The sequence below is a fragment of the Plutella xylostella genome, chromosome Z (genome assembly GCF_932276165.1).
Source record: "Plutella xylostella chromosome Z, ilPluXylo3.1, whole genome shotgun sequence".
NCBI classification, from domain to species: Eukaryota; Metazoa; Arthropoda; class Insecta; order Lepidoptera; family Plutellidae; genus Plutella; species Plutella xylostella.
The window spans coordinates 12,640,227-12,657,668 of record NC_064012.1 but is presented as its reverse complement, the minus strand read 5'-3'; the positions used below and the strand labels follow the sequence as shown (position 1 = coordinate 12,657,668).

At 38.4% G+C, this 17,442-nt stretch overlaps 1 protein-coding gene across 2 annotated transcripts in view; it reads left to right on the top strand.

Annotated features, from left to right (window-relative positions):
* The window catches only part of LOC105380640 (anoctamin-6), a 99,146-nt gene that overhangs the window by 10,473 nt on the left and 71,231 nt on the right, over positions 1 to 17,442 (top strand). For both annotated transcript variants that reach the window (XM_038121799.2, XM_011550232.3), the window contains exons 2-6: positions 1,698 to 2,043; positions 2,842 to 3,000; positions 3,190 to 3,383; positions 3,483 to 3,596; positions 16,780 to 16,879. In XM_038121799.2, coding sequence (XP_037977727.2) covers positions 1,711 to 2,043; positions 2,842 to 3,000; positions 3,190 to 3,383; positions 3,483 to 3,596; positions 16,780 to 16,879 — 900 coding nt within the window. In that variant the 5' untranslated portion in view covers positions 1,698 to 1,710. The remainder of the gene's footprint in view (positions 1 to 1,697; positions 2,044 to 2,841; positions 3,001 to 3,189; positions 3,384 to 3,482; positions 3,597 to 16,779; positions 16,880 to 17,442) is intronic.

Sequence of the window (17,442 nt, the reverse complement as noted above, 5' to 3'; positions counted from 1 at the left end):
AATATATGTAAGTATAGAAAGGTTGAGATTTATAAAAGGTTGAGGTTCCACAACAGCAGGCGGAGGAGGGGCAGCGAGGCGCGCGGGCGGGCGCGCGAGGCAAAGCGGAGTGTGCGGGGATCGGAGGAACACGCTGTACATTCAAAATATGTCGGGATATGTATATATACATATTAATATATAACATATTAATATATATTATAGCTAGGTGTGTGACGGGCTTTTCTGTCAAAAACCGAAAATCGTTCATTCTTTTCAATGCTGGCTTTCCGTATTCTGGCTTTGCATTGACCATCATGTTACGTGATGCGAAATTGACAGTTGAAAGAAAGGATTGCCTTCAAGTCAAAGGCAGTGAAGTTGCGTGATAGTCATGCTGATCCTTTTAGGAGGTGATAGAGGAAGGCATTTCCAGTTCATTGAAACCTATAATGCATTATCCGCAAGTTAAACATTTCTAAGAGTATTTTTTTTGTTTTTGTTTAATAAGTATTTTTTTTTAGAAATTAAGGATAGTTAGCCTGGACCAGCTCTGTTGCGAGTGTTGCGACGAAAGCGCTGCAGTTATGATGTAACGAGTTTATTAAAGGTCAATCTGTACAAAAAATCAATACATGATAACTCTCGTTTTCATGCGGGACAGAGACAGATAGCAGATGCTGTCTCTGTCTGCTACAAAGAGATATCCACCGGAGCCATGCGTTCCTAGTACACCCGGAGCGTGCTCTGTGATGGCGGCCCGGGGGAGCAATGACCTGCAGTGTTGCCGTTACGTGTAGCGAACATTTTACAGATTTGACGTACTATTTTAGCCTCTCATGTGTTATGTGTAATTGCTGCTACTCCAGTTTACTCGGGAGCTAGGCTGGCTGAGCTGAAATCAAGGGGATATGTACAAAGGTTCCACTCGAGAGAGCCACGTACACGAACTTCACCCCCTATGAGAATAGAATAGAATAGTTATGTGTAATTATTGATCCATGTTATGTACCATTTGAACTTAACATCCAATAGCATGTGTAAAATCTTTGTTTATTTACGTACATTTTTTCCAAAAAACGTTCGTAAATAAACGGTTCCAACCGCCGCCGCCAAAAAATTATAGGTAATGAATGTTAAACCACAATTACGATGGTACGTCCTAGTTACAAAATGTCAAAACCCATAATGTTTGAAATTGCATTTATCTCGTTTTCTTAGATTTAGTGCCAATTTCTCCATAGTCACATCATCTTCACAGAAGTGATGTTTTTGGCTAGCAGTACTTTACATCTTTGGACCCATTTTTATCCACAGGATTGATTACCTATGTTGTTGTTGTTGTTGTTCCTATGGCACCCCAGAGGTGCAGAGGGTCTCCACTAACGTCCGCCTATCTTCGGCTGTACTTTTTGGCCTCGCTCCAGCTTAGTCTTGATTACCTACCTATACTTCTGCATAATATATTAATAATGCAATCGTGTGAATCAGTCACTTTGGCAGTTTTGAATTTTCAGGCATTACGGGACTCAGTCATTTTGAAATTTAGTCTTGATTGATTTCAGTCATTCTGAGATTGTGTCGTTGTACCGATATGAGGCATTTTGAGACTAAGGTGTAATGAACATCAACATCAACAGGGGGAAATAAAATCCTTTAATTACTATATTACCTACCGTAATTGCTATGCTAATTTTTTTATTTATTTTATTGCCTAGATAATAATCTAATATGTCGGAAGAGGAGGTGGCGAAGAAACCGAAAGCTGAGGAGAAATCTAAAGCTAAGTCTACGGCAAAGTCTAAAGCAAAATCTAAAGCCAAATCTAAAGCTAAATCAAGAGCCAAGTCTAAAAATAAGTCAAGAGCTAAATCAAAGGCAAAATCTAGGGCAAAATCAAAAAATAAGTCAAGAGCTAAATCGAGAGCTAAATCGAAACAAAAGTCAAAAATGAAATCTAAGATGAAGTCAATGGCAAACATGAAGAAAAAGAAAGGAAAGGGAAAGAGAACAATGATTGGGCCAGATGGGAAAAAGATAGAAGCGAAAATTTTCAATTTTATGGTATATACTAATTTATTAACTAATAAACTACATTGCTTTTACCAGGAACACTCACCTGCCGCGTTATTTTAAATATTTATTATACGGGGTGAGTGCTGTTTAGATCATCATCATCAGCCAATAATCATCCACTGCTGGACATAGGCCTCTCCCAAGGAGCGCCACAGCACTCGGTCCTCGGCCTTCTTCTATTGCCACAACTTCGATTGTTGCCTCACCAACGGCGACCGGCTCCGGTTTGATGTGAGCATTGTACATGACTTTCGTCTTGTCCAAGTTCATACCGAGGCCTACACGTCGGGAAGCAGCATTTAGGCCACTAAGGGTGGGTTGCACCATTTAACTTTAACTATTACAAACGTCAAATCTCTTGGCGAGACAGATCAATCTTCAAGAGATTTGACGTCTGTAATAGTTAAAGTTAAATGGTGCAACCCACGCTTAGCATCCGGCTGAGTTCCTGCAGAGATTCTGCCATAATAACGATGCCGTCCGCGAAGCGGAGGTGTGACGTGTACTCGCCATTTATACATATGCTATGTCCTTTCCAGTCCAACGTCTTAAATATATCTTCCAATGCATTGGTGCTGTTTAGATGCATTACTTTAAATGAGTTGTAGTGAAATGCATTTGCAGTCGATTGATTCCTATAATATCTAAAAGTTTTATTTTGTGTACGCAATTTTTTTTTATATAAAAAATAGTAAATTTTTATCGTTCGCTCAACTGCAAATGCTCTAAACTTTCCTTAAGTCACTCTGTATATAAATGAATCACTGGTTTTAATGTAATTTTCAGTCTTTACCATTCACTGGATATTTCCGGGATGGGTACCGGCGTGTTGACTTAGTAATAATTATAAGAGACGACGGTGTTGGAAAAAATGAAAAAGTCAAAATGCTGTACTTTGCACAACTTTGTAAAATGGGCTTAATACTTGAACTCGAGCAAGGCCAAGTAAGTACTGCTGTAACACCATAGTTAGTTTACATTACACAAACAAAGCTAGCCAGTTATGGAATCTGTCTGATATTTTTGGCATGGACCTGACTGGATTATTATCATTGCGGATTAGGTATTTGGTAGGAATAGCGCAATATACACGCCCTACATAGTCTCAATAATATAATATATATTGTTTTACAGATGGCAGAACACAATCACCTGCTTTTTATCAAGGTACATGCACCTGATATTTTCATTGCAATTCATGGCGAAATGTTCCTGTACTTTAAACTTTTTAAAGATGTTCGTGTCGAGACTATGGCTCAGTCTACAATGGATCGGATGCTACCATTTACATCTGCCTTATCTGATAAAGGATTCGTTACATTGATGAGGTAATATTAGTATTTTTTAAACATCGTATAAATTCATAAATACATAATTATATCATAATGTAAGGAATTGTTTTAAAATGTATTTTATATTAATTTTAGAGACAATTATCCTGGCCCGCCTGGGTATTCAACACTAGATAGAAGCCAAATCGTGTACGATGTTTTGACAAGCACAAGATTGGGCGGCATTTATGGATATAACCCATTGCAGCGGTATGTAGAAGTAGAAACTACATCCAATCGTTTTTAAAATCTTTTTTGTGTATAGTGTTTTATTTCAAGAGTGTTTATTTCCTTTTTGATCACAATATGCTTACGCCGCGATACGACTTTGAAGGATTTTACGCCTACTATTTAAAACACCTACTAAGCAAAATGCCTCAAATCAAAACGAACTATTATCACTGTACCTCTAATGCAAACGGATTTTACAGTTAAAGCACCAGAATAGCTAACAATGCAATGTAATGTAGTAAAATACATGTATATGAAAATACAGACAAAAATGTCTCAAATGCAAAACGACTTAGGACCTAAACATCTATACACTCGAAAGTACATTAAATTAAATCAAGTTTGAGTTACAAGCATAGTATATAGGGTCGAGTATACACATTTTACACCTTCAGGTCCATAATGTCCCTTTCCCAAAATGTTCCCTGGTTTCATAATGTCCCTTTCCCGTAATGTCCCTTCCATAAAATGTCCCTTTCCCATAATGTCTCTTTCCCAAAATGTCCCTTCCTCAAAAAGTCCCTTTCCTAAAATGTTCCTTCCTCAAATTGTCCCTTCCTCAAAATATCCCTTCCGATTTTTAGTTTTATGTTGTGTTTCCATTTTGATATTACATAAACAAAATAAAATAAATCTCATAGATTTATTGCCATTATTTTAAAAGTTTATAAATTTATTGTTTGTTTTTAAAAACTAAATTTTATGTTTAGTATTTTCTCTATACTGGAACACAAATACCCATAGACAATCAATTATTTACAGGGCAACACCAGTGCTCAATGTCAAACTGAAATAACAAATTCTTGTCAAGTCAACAAAGTAGGGTAGGTTTGAAATAACATTTATTTTGTTAAAAAAATCCTGTTGATCATTTTGTGTTTGGATAAAAAGTTAATAATGAGCGACGAACTACAATTCATTTCTAATCAAAAAGGAAAGCCCACTTTGGTATATAATGACTTCCAGTTCAATAAAAACCGAACAAATAAAGATGACAGCACATTATGGAGATGTATTCATAGAATGGTATGGTATTATCGAACAAATTTATCATTTTCACTAGTAAGTATCTCATTGGTATGTATGTTTATTTTAAAATATCGTTTTCAAATAATTTCAATTTCAATAATTTCATATAATACAAATAAAAAGACACACTAAGGGCGGATTCGACCAACGTCGAGTAACTTTTTACTCACGAGTAAAGTACCAGTTACTCGCGAGTAAGTAGATTTTGCATTCTACCAAAACTGAAACCAAGATAAGTAGCTTATCCCAAGAATAAAATGTTATACCGCCAAAATTGACCGTGTAACGAGCTTATCCGAGAGTAATTTTGTAATGGCGGCGGCACATCAGCTGATTAGAAAACCGTCATAATGACATATAAACACATCTGTCAAAACATAAACAAAAGTACGTTAAAAGGCAAAGTCTCAGAATAACAACAGCGAATAAAATATTAAAACATAAACAATTTCATACTTTTATAATCCATTCAAACTATAGATTGGCAAGTTGCTTGGCGACCCTCCTTGCGGGGTGAAAGACGCGGAGGGGACGAGGTACCCAAGACGACAGCGGGTAGCGGGAGGGTAGCGGGGAAGGGCAACGCGTGCACTGCATGTCACATTGTTACGGCAGTCTCGGCCGCGCAGCCGAGGCGGCCACATGTCTTATATAGTCTGTCATAATTTGAGTGCGACCCACATGAGATCATTGATCCTGAGACCATTAGTCTTAGGATGAGTGTTGAGGCCTTTTTAATATTATCATTATATTATTATTAGGTATCTATAATTCGTCAACAAAATAAAGTTAAAAACAACAAATCGTATAATGTCTCAATATAGGGGCTTCTTGTAGAACAGCGTACCGGATCAGTCATGCTACGCGGCTAAAGGTTGGTACTGCGCAGTCAGATACGAAAAAGTAAACAACAAAGACGAAGAGTCCATATGACAGTGCGTCAGTTGTCAGTTCTTGTAACTAGGAAAGCAACCAAAATTTATGTGATTTAATGAAAGTAATTAATGAGCAAAACACAGAGAAAAATTACAAAATTGATGAAATTTTGAAAGAAAATGTATCGTGCTTCGCCTACCCCCATACCACCCGGAATTAAATCCTATTGAACTTGTGTGGCGGTACGTGAAAGGCGAGCTCGCAAGAACGTCGATTGACTCTAACTTAGATAAAGAGATAAAAGACTTAGAGTTGCTTTTCTCTAATTATTCGCCTAATAAGTGGAGAAATTGTGACGACCATGTCATAAAAAATTAAGACGAATATTATAAATCTGATAGAGTAGAAAATGGTCATATCGTGCTTCGCCTACCCCCATACCACCCGGAATTAAATCCTATTGAACTTGTGTGGCGGTACGTGAAAGGCGAGCTCGCAAGAACGTCGATTGACTCTAACTTAGATGAAGAGATAAAAGACTTAGGGCGTCTTGCACAACAAAGTTAAATAAAATTAAATAGTTTGTCTCTTGCTCTGACAGTATAATGTCAGAGCAAGAGGTCATAGATTTAATTTTGTTTAACTTTGTTGTGCAAGACACCCTTAGAGTTGCTTTTCTCTAATTATTCGCCTAATAAGTGGAGAAATTGTGACGACCATGTCATAAAAAATTAAGACGAATATTATAAATCTGATAGAGTATAAATTTGACGATGAATTGGACAGGTATGTTATTGTTTATTTATAATTTATTGTAAATTAAACATAAATTGGTTTTTGTCTTAGATTTATAATTGAAGTTAATGAAAACGATGATGAAGATGAGGATGACGACGACGATGAACAAGTTCAAATAGAGAGTGAACATGAAAGTGACATGGAAATTGATTTATAAAATAAAACACTTTTACATAAATAAATTCAAATTGGTAGATATTCTGAAGGTAAACATCCAAATTTTGATGCTGTCAAACTATAAATTTTAAGCTAAATATGACATTTACGGGAACACTCATAGAATAAATTTTTACTTAGTCAGAAATAGTTACAAGCTATCGCGAGAATAATCCGGGCACACTTTTCTACGTGTGTAGCATGTCGTGCTACCTCGCCCCCGCCACTTCTTTCACCCCGCAAGGAGGGTCGCCAAGTAACTTGCCGCATTATAAGTTGGCATGTCATTTCTAATGCATGCTTTGAAACGCAGCTATTTTTATTTTAGTTGCATTACAGTTTTGTTCCTCGTTCATTCAATTTAATCATGGTATAACTTGGTAGAATGCAAATGTACTTATCCTGGATATTTACTCGCGTATAAATTTTATTCCGGTATAGTTATTCTCGTGTAACGTGATGTTTGGACGAATTCACCCTAAGATTCTTTACCTTTTGTGCTAAGTAAGTAATTATCATGAGAATAAAAAAAGGTGCTTTAATTTTTACCAATTTCGGAATCAGGGGACATTATGGGAAAGGGACATTTTAGGGAAGGGACATTTTGGGAAAGGGACATTTTAGGGAAGGGACATTATGAGGAAGGGACATTTTGGGAAAGGGACATTGCGGGAAAGGGACATTATGATACCAGGGGACATTTTGGGAAAGAGGCATTATGGACCTGAAGGAATGTTTAACATTTTACCTTACAAAAAAAACCTTGTGTCAGGAACTTGTAAATATGCCATTCATTGTAGTCGACTGTACTACTACTTGCTTCAACCGTAACTTCTACTAGTGCATTTTACAACTTCGTTGGCATAAGAATAAAAGAAATAAACACGAAACTCTTATTTTGATAATAATAATTGACTCGCATACTGAATTCCAACAGTTACTTATTTCTACACAGTCTCAACTTAGAATAACAATAGTTCGACAAATCACTGCTTCGACAGAACATAACGTTCGACATAACCTTTCGTCGATTTACACTTGTTATACTTCTGTATTGAAGGAACATAACTTCGAAATAATACTGTTAGAATCCTTTCGTCTAAAAAGCAACTGATATAAGTAGCAACGGGTCTAAGCGGCGCTACCACTGCTCCACGCTCCTCGTGCGCCGTCGCGCAGGAACTTGAGCCGAATGCGTGTCCACAAACACGCCGCCCTCGAACGCCTCCGGATTTGGCGCCAGTTGTACTTAGACCAGCAGATTTTTAGAACCGTTGCTAATACTTAAGCCCCATCCACACGCTTGCTGTTTGTCACAAACACCGCAAACAGCAAACGAAGTCCCAAACACCAACCACAATCACCCATCACAAACAGCCATCCACATGCTTGGCGAACGTTCATAACATTCCGAATCGGCAAACATGGCGGACGATGAGATTTTGGCAGCTATTAATTTCGGGTTGACATATTTTTATTAAAATTAAAGCAAAGACGATGGTGGATGATTAATATACATAGAAATCGTACGAGATACTACTTTAGACCTATTATTTGGGCTTTAATTTGCCATAATAAATACAATTAACATAATAAATATTAATAAAATATAGCAAGTAAATACGTCCGCCTCCTGCAAGCTCGCAAGCATACTGATCGCTGCCAAACGTGTGGATACGTAGCGAACTGTTTGCCAAACATCCTTTGATCTGGCAAGAAAAACCGACACCGATGTCGAACACTGACCAACACAAACACAAACAGGCAAACAACGACAAACACCCATCCACACGTCCGTGTTTGCTGTTGGCTGTTTGACATTGTTTGCCAAGCGTGTGGATGGGGCTTTAGACCAACAGTTTTTAAGATGAAATGATACAGACCCCTTAAATGTGACAATAATAATTTCGGTTTATGGTTTAAGCTACACACAAAATAAAAATAATAATAATAATCAACTATATTTTTAATTTCCTTTAAAAGAGAGAGATAGAGATATGGTGATATACAAACCCCACACTAGGCGAATTAAATTATAACATATCTTCACCTAATTTGGTTAAAGTTTACTTAACATAATTTTCTTCAGTCTTCTTTATTATTCATAATAACCCTTCTTGATTAAGTAATTATTAGATCATCTTATTTACCTACTTAGTTTTTGCAGCCTTTCATTCTCAAGCAATTACAGCAAAATTGCTTTTTTCGTTTTGGTTTCTCAATTTGAGCCAAAATTATCTGTATTTCATTTTCTGCGCTTTTTACTTATTTTTTCACTTCGGCTAAAGTTTATAAATATTCATTTTTTTCTATTATAAGTAGTAGAAGAGTAGAGTACCCCACCTCATATGTCAGCTCTCAATTGAATTTCGTGTTGAAGTTTTGAAGGAAATCTACATTCAGTGGATTCTGAAACCGAGCACATTTCTGGTGGATATGATAGGTATAGTAGGCGTGATCATTCCACACGCAGAGAAATTGGTGACAAACAGAACTACTAAATCGATTAGTTGAATTAGGTTACAACTTTTCTAGTTTGAAATACTGTGTCCTTGTTATCTCTACGACTAATTATTCACTCTTACTAATCGTATGTTTCGTTATATTATTTCATTTATGTAGCACACAAAAAATATTATTGAACTAAAACGAAGCGTCCGTAGTCGAGCGGGCCTCAGTGATCGTAACTGATCGCTGAGGTTAAGCAACAACTGACACGGTCAGCCATTGGATGGGTGACCAATTTCAAGTGGTGCTTTTCTGGACGCTTCCGTGCTTCGGACGGCACGTTAAGCCGTGGGTCCCGGTTGCTGCTTCGGCAGCAGTCGTTAAGCCTAGTCAGAGGCCTTCGGGCGGCTTGAAAACATCTGACAGTCGGGTTGCCCACTTACCCGACAACTCTCTCAGCACAAGCTTGCTTGTGTTGGGGTCCACCAACCCGCACTTGGCCAGCGTGGTGGACTAGGCCTGAACCCTTCCTTCATTGGAAGGAGACCCGTGCCCCAGCAGTGGGGACGTAATGGGTCGTGATGATGAACTAAAACATCAATAATTATTGCATCCTAAACAATAATTATGTTAGTATGTATAATAATGAATTGTGTGTACTAAGAAACAGGCATTCACAGTCACTAAATGATCTAGTTCTGGTTAATGATTTAGAATGTTACTGGTGGACTACGAGTGTGTCTGTAATCAAAACAATAATCTATTAATTACAACTAATTTATTGTTGAACTGGACTAGACTCGCACAGGACCGGAAGAGATGGCGTGATAGGGAAGAGGCTTATACCCAGCAGTGGGCAGATACGGGCTGATAATGATGATGATGATGATGAAGTTATTGTTTGCAGTACATATCGTTCTAAGTGTCGTATAATTTGTGTTTAATTTGGTTTACTTTTTATGTAGTGGTTTTGCCTAACAAGAATATTATAGTAAAAACCACCCGAGAAATAGTAAACGGTACGATATCATTGGAAATTGCGAGGCTGACCGATTAGCGAGAATGGGTTCGAATATCCTACCTATAGGACCACAACCATTTATTACTCTGGCACCAAAGGCAATAAGGCAATGTCTTACAGATAAAACACTATCCGAACACAATCAGGAGTGGCAAAACCGGGTAGACTGTAGACAAACTAAAGCGTTCATTCCATCACCCAACTATAAATTTACACGCTACTTACTCAACCTGTCCCGTAGTAATATATCATTAATAACAGGACACTGTTGCGTGAATAAACACTTATATACCATAGGTAACTCAACTAGTCCCTTATGTAGGACATGTAAGGAAGTAGATGAGACGGTTGAACACATTCTGTTAGCTTGTCCACCTACTACAGAAACAAGATTATCTATTCTTGGACCAACAGAGCGCCTATCTCAGCTATGGAAAACCCAGGCGTGCTACTCCAGTTTACTCGGGAACTAGGCTGGCTGAGCTGAAATCATGGGATATGTACAAAGGTTCCACTCGAGAGAGCCACGTACAGGATCTTCACCCCCTACCAGAATAGAATAGAATAGTAAACGGTACAATGTATGTATTAATGCATGCTATTCTGTTAGCGTGTTTTAGATTATTTAAAATAATAATGTTACAATAACAATCGAGGTGGTATTCATAGCTAAGTACAGTTCTCCCATATTAATAATGCGCATACAAATCTTCGCAAACTGTCGTATTCCCGGAAACACCCGAATCGTTGAATCGTAAGAGCCTTAAACAATGCACTTGGATTTTGCACCTTGTTTGAAAGAATTAGTGGTCAATATCATGTGTACATAATCGAAAACAATTCGGACTGTCGGCGGCTGTCACCAATCAGTCAAATGCAAGGACTTTGTATATAGAACAGGACTGAGTACTCGGAACCCAAAAGCGAGCCGAGCAGGAGGGGTAGTGAAGAGGCCGTTTGTCCCTTTCTAATAAGGTGACCACGAAATTTGTGTTACGTGGGACTTTGGGGACTTGTTGTAATAATATAATTATGACAGTGATCAAAAATTGGGACCCAAAAAAAAATATTTTTGCTTTATAGTTACCTAGACAAGTTGTGGAATGGGATATAGTAGATTATGACAAATTCAAATAAAAGACACTGTATTTATTGAATTTATTTTTATTATTACTAAACATGGCTAAACAATATTGTTTTAAGTATACAATTCTGCCGGAGGCCAATCTTACTGCCTAAATTCTTTAAGCAATTAAATTTTCCATTATGGAATAAGTATGTTAAAATTTAAATATGAATTAGCTAATGCCTTCACAACTGGAACTTATGTGTGGTTCCTTATTACATTGAACTGGATGATGATGATCTATTGTGACACCGGAACAACATCCAGCTATATTTTTTTCTTATCTTCATTCTTGGGAAATCTGACAAAGAAATAAAATATATGTCGGAAGCGGGGGTGGAGCAGGTGCACGTTCCTGGGGTGGCTGGGTGTCAGGATTGTCCGACATCGTGTTTCGTAGGCGTAGGAATGGCGATTATAAGAAAAGTCACTTTACATAATCACTTCGTTTAATTATCGCACAGTTACACAACACAATAACACTTAGCAATCACACAGCAAGCCAATACACAGAAAGGGTAACGTAATGTCACTAAGTAAGAGAAACGCGGGACAGTTTCTAGACGTGTGCGCAGAACGACGATCAAGTACAGACTGACTCGACTCTACTTCGTCCCCCACCATCTAGACTCCGTCGAGCGCCACTAGAGGCGCTGGCGTTCCCATTGTCACTTGTTTCGCAGAGACTCCGCTAGGTGGCGCGACAGTTGACGTCCGTTTCCGACACGGCCATCCTGCTGGCACACGCCCTCGTGTGTCATTCTAGCTAGAGCATTATGCCATGATTTGTTGCCACTGGTCGCTACTGCAATCAAAATCGATGCGGCGTTTGTCTGCCAACGCTGCGACACGGCCATCATGTCATCTCACACGTCCTCGTGTGAGTTATCTGGAAAGAAAGAAAAACAACCGCAGTAACTGAATTTTACTCGGCCAGTCCTGACCTAGTCAGGGAAGAAAGCAGTGGGCTGATGAACTCTGCATTCATCACACTGATGAACTATGAAGCTTTAACTTGAACAGTATCAGACAAAACAAATCAATACTCGAAAGCTAATCCACTATCTTTAACTCTCTACTAAAGAAAAACACGGATCAGGATCTGATTACCAATGGTCCTTGCTCACTTGTCCGGCAACCTTCATCCGGTTACCCAAGTACTCATCACGAATGCACACCTCCATCCGGTGTCATTCCAGTGCCTCCATCCGGCACTCACTAACACTTCCATCCGTAGTAGCAGACTAACACTGTCTGCTACTACCACTTCCATCCACTGGCATTAAACAATTGAGCAAGGCACACCACAGAAACACACAATTCAATCGATTGCTTCATCATTACTTAGCATAAAAAAAGATCATGATTAAAAAATAGGGAATCAACTTTCGGAGATTTACCTAATGAGGTCATGGACGCATGTTCATAACCCTACTTAACTTAAGCTCAGGATTTTGATCAACCTCCATGTCATAACCTTTTTTTTTTTTTTAAAGTCAACAGGTCTGGCAACCCGACAGATTAACAGTTCCAGGACTCGAACCTCGAAAATAATTCCACAGTACCGGTCACACTAACCTCATCCACGTAATGAAACATATAGCCTCTAAACTTTGAAACTACAGTCATAGTTTAAACGAAAACAGCTCACCAGATTAATGCAACATCTCAGCAGGCGCGCTCACTACGCATAGATCGACCCTCTTCTCCTTGGCTGCACCGGATCCACTCACTCCTCCACTGGCAGCATCCTGGTCCTGTCTGCAACACTTTGGGCAGCTGGATGCGTAGTGTCCCTGGCTCTGGTAGTAGAAGCAAGTGACCGTAGGCTTCACTTTCAGAGCACGACTCAAGGCAACCATAAGCCGTGCGCCTTGCAAATTCTCGTCGTTAACGCACAGGTCCGCAGTCGACATCCAATAACGTACGTCGACATCGGATTAACTTGGATTGAAATCGGGTAACCTCAGCTCGGTCGACGACGACGGTGTCCTTCATAGCTCGAACAAGCGTCAGGAAATTCCGATTCTGTTGTTCTAGAAGCTTCTGTCATTTTTCGTCGTCGTTTCGTGTCGTGGTGTGAAGCACGTGGGGTGGCGTCTTCTGATCTCACTTCTGATGTCGGAGGGCGGGGGTGGAGCAGGTGCACGTTCCTGGGGTGGCTGGGTGTCAGGATTGTCCGACATCGTGTTTCGTAGGCGTAGGAATGGCGATTATAAGAAAAGTCACTTTACATAATCACTTCGTTTAATTATCGCACAGTTACACAACACAATAACACTTAGCAATCACACAGCAAGCCAATACACAGAAAGGGTAACGTAATGTCACTAAGTAAGAGAAACGCGGGACAGTTTCTAGACGTGTGCGCAGAACGACGATCAAGTACAGACTGACTCGACTCTACTTCGTCCCCCACCATCTAGACTCCGTCGAGCGCCACTAGAGGCGCTGGCGTTCCCATTGTCACTTGTTTCGCAGAGACTCCGCTAGGTGGCGCGACAGTTGACGTCCGTTTCCGACATATATAATTAGTCATGGCACATTAAAAGACAGACGGGCAGACAGTGGAAGCTAGGTAATAGGATTCCGTTGGCACCCTTTGGGTACGGAACCCTAATAACATAGTCGCATCCGGATCAATAGTTTCAGAGATATGCGTGGACAATCGAATAAAATTTTGTTATTTTGTGTGGTAGCTCGTAGCCCCAATAGATTGTCATACCGCATGGTTACCCTATTTGTTATAAATCTAATATTACCTTTCTCGGCTTACCTGTGAAATAATATGCCGCAACCACCACACGATTCACTTTTACAAACTTGTACACATCACTTTTTCTCAATTTCTTCAATGAAACTTACTAATTTGCAAAAATAACTAGGTATGACAAGACAACAACAAATAAATTCAAAACAAACCGCCATGACAGATGAAAGGGTTGGCATGAGGTACTAAAAAGAATACTACCAAGTGTTTGAAATAATGACAGGTTTAACATAATTATTATGAGGTACGATACAGAATAATATCTTATTAAATAATAACTTTAATCTTATTAGTAAGTTTAAAGTTATTATTTAATTATAAGTTATGCTCAGAGTTCGTATGATAATTAAATCATTGTTTGAAATAAAAATCTAACATTTTCAATTCAAATCAAATCAAATATTTTCTACCAACTATCACGTTTTTTTTGGGATGGCAAGCGTTAGTAAGGGACAAACGGCCTCTAATCTAGCTATCTCGCTCGGCTCGTTTTGGCTCTTGAAACGTTGATTGCCAAATTGAATCTTATTACAACAGCTTACGATGTGTATTAGTAATTAAAATTTTGGCAGTACTCAGTCCTGTTATAATACAAAGTCCTTGGTCAAATGTTCTTGTTCTCTTGTCAGTCAGTTCTGTGAAATTATATGTATAGAGCTCAGACCAACTACAAAAAATAGACTCGCAATCGCCGTGTCCACTATTCTCTTTCTCACTCAAACCATAGATGTTGCCGACAAAGAAATAAAACCTAAATATGGGGAAATTTAACTTATCATAATAACAAAAACAAAACTTGAGTATATCGTCGGTTGATAGGAAAAAGACACTAAGGCTAATTTTTCAATAGCCAGATAAAAGTTATACTGGGGAATAATTTTGATGCTGTTGCGTCTCAATGTTTCTCAATGTTTGTATTACCCAGATAACATTTATCTGAATATTGAAAAATCAGCCTTAGGTCCACTTGCGCAGACCTGGGTTAGCGAATTAACTCGGAGATATTTGACATAAGAAGGGTTAGATTATTAATTTGTCTTGCATCGCTGAAATTATGAGCGCTAACCTTGGAATAAACTCTTAAATATTTAACCCCCCCATATTGGACGGTTAAGACGCTAACCCGGCTTACGTCGTACGAAAAGGTTTTTATCAATATTTTTGTATTCGTTGGAAATGTTTGATTATGATGATTAACTCATCATTCTTATATTTTTCCCCTATCTAGCAAAGTAGCAAATGGTCCCGCTTATGAAATTAAGAGCACGATGGTGTGGTTACATACATATACAGGGTGTCCCAAAAGTCAACGTCATCCCTTAAAGGGCTGATAGGTCAGCCTATGAGAGGCCAGAATATCACAATATCACCTTAGTAAAAACTCGATAATTTTCGAGATATTGACACTTTTATAAATTTGCTAAAAATCGACACCTTGGATCAGTTTTTTGCGTGCCGCCGGTACAAAAACCATATTGTTAGAATTTGTTTGGTGTTGCATCACCCTGTATAGCCCTGCTATTGATCGCAGTCAAAAAAAATATCGAGTAATGCTGTATGTTTAAAAAAAACACGGTTTTCAAAGTCATAAAAGGTAATCGTATTTTTTTATAAACAACTTTGACTCTACATACTATAAAAAAAATATACCACGCAAACCTGGCACCTTATTTGAAAAGATTGCTTATTTAATGCAGTTTCCAAAATGGTATGAAACGTTGCTATTGTTTCCATTAACAAAAAAGTTATTGCTATTTTAGTACAAAACGACCTCGATTTAAAATTGTTTGAAGGCAATGATTTCAAAAGGAAGGATACGCCCTTCAGAACATTTTACTCAAACCTTCTTCATACAAGCAAAATAACTGCCATCTGTCATATTTTGTTGGAACTATGTCAGAGCCGAGCTACTTATCCTGACGACGCAACCTTGTACGTGCCTTCATATTTTACCGTCACTGGACAGTAGGTACATAATAATATGAGTGAGTTGCATGCGGACGTCCGTACAAGGTTACATCGTGCGGCCATTGTAGACTTTGGTAGTAAAATAATTATCGCTTTAAAATGTGTTTATTTATTAATTAAGGATGATACAATATTCCATATTCCTTTTTGACCTTCGTATCATAGTTTTTGTAGCCTTTCACAACAAAAATAGGCATATTTACACAAGAAACAAAGACTCATCTCTCCGTCACAGACAACTGTCGACTGAGGACCGTTGGCCCTAAAATGTCTATTTAAGGGCCAACGCGCGGGTGCCATTTTCTTGAGTGGTTTGGCCTGTCCTTACGCAGTAATATATATGTCAATGTTTGAAGGAAATTTATCTGACTGAATTTATTAAGGGTAAGTCATGTTGGAATGAGTAAGCCGACCCCTAAACCAGTAGGTACTGCATACGAAATAGTAGCTGTAACAATACCTAGGATGCTAGCATTACAATGTGTATTGTACCCGCCCGAGACCGCATCAGTATATTTCTATAGTGAGCATCGTGACGCGGCCTACGGCGTGACGCTAGACTTGACCTACGGCGTATATAGGAGACCCGGGCCTTACACTAAACATCTAGTTGTTATTAATAAACCGACAGGTAACATAATAACATAATCGTTTTTGTAAAGTTAACTTCGCGAGTCTTGCTGTCACGTTTGCAAACAGAAGTTGTAGTTACAGTAGCGTTTTTTCTCGTTTAGGTAGCCAGATATTTCTCTGCGTGCAGGTCGTTTCGTAGCGTAGGCATTGTGATCAAAAAGGGTTTATTTCAGTTCTTGGTAGTCGAATAAATATTTTTCCAGTCTGAAATGTTAAGTTTCAATTAAGTTACAATTTCAATCGTTTCGCCTTACCAGTGCAACAACACGAAACAACATTATGATCCGAATGGCAAGTTTTATCTTCAAACTTTCAATTTTATTTAAAAACATTCCAGAATGGTTTCACTTAATCTTGTTACCGACGCGTTCGCCCTACATGATGGTCCTTTTTTCTTGGTGGAAAATCAAGAAGCTGACAAAATTAATGCTCGGCAGGTATTTAAAATATGATTACTTTATACCAATAATGATATCAAATGGATGCGCCCATCTGAACATTTTCCTTAAAGAAAATATCACCCGCGCTCTGCCCCCAAAATACAAATTTCGTACACGTAGGACTAAAACCTTTCCTTTATTCGCGGTGCTCGGGAAACTGACCGATAATCTTAAAAAGAAGCATAATAAAAGCCAAAAACTCAATAAAACATTGATTTGAATAGGTTATGTCCTGGCATTTATTAGAATAAATATAATAGAAATAAATAAACTTTCAAAACAAAAACAAAAATACGAAATATCAACATAATGGGGACTACCGTTTTTTTGCTCACCAGTTGGCGCCACTGTCGACTGAGGTCAAGAGGTATAGCTGTCAAACTTATCAAAGGCGACTTTATCTATTACTTATACTTTTTATATTATAAAATCTTGAATCTCATAAGCTTAGAAGCGTCCGTAGTCGAGATGGCTTCAGTGATCGTAACTGATCACTAAGGTTAAGCAACAACTGGCACGGTCAGGTCAGCCGTTGGATGGGTGACCGAATCAAGTGGTTC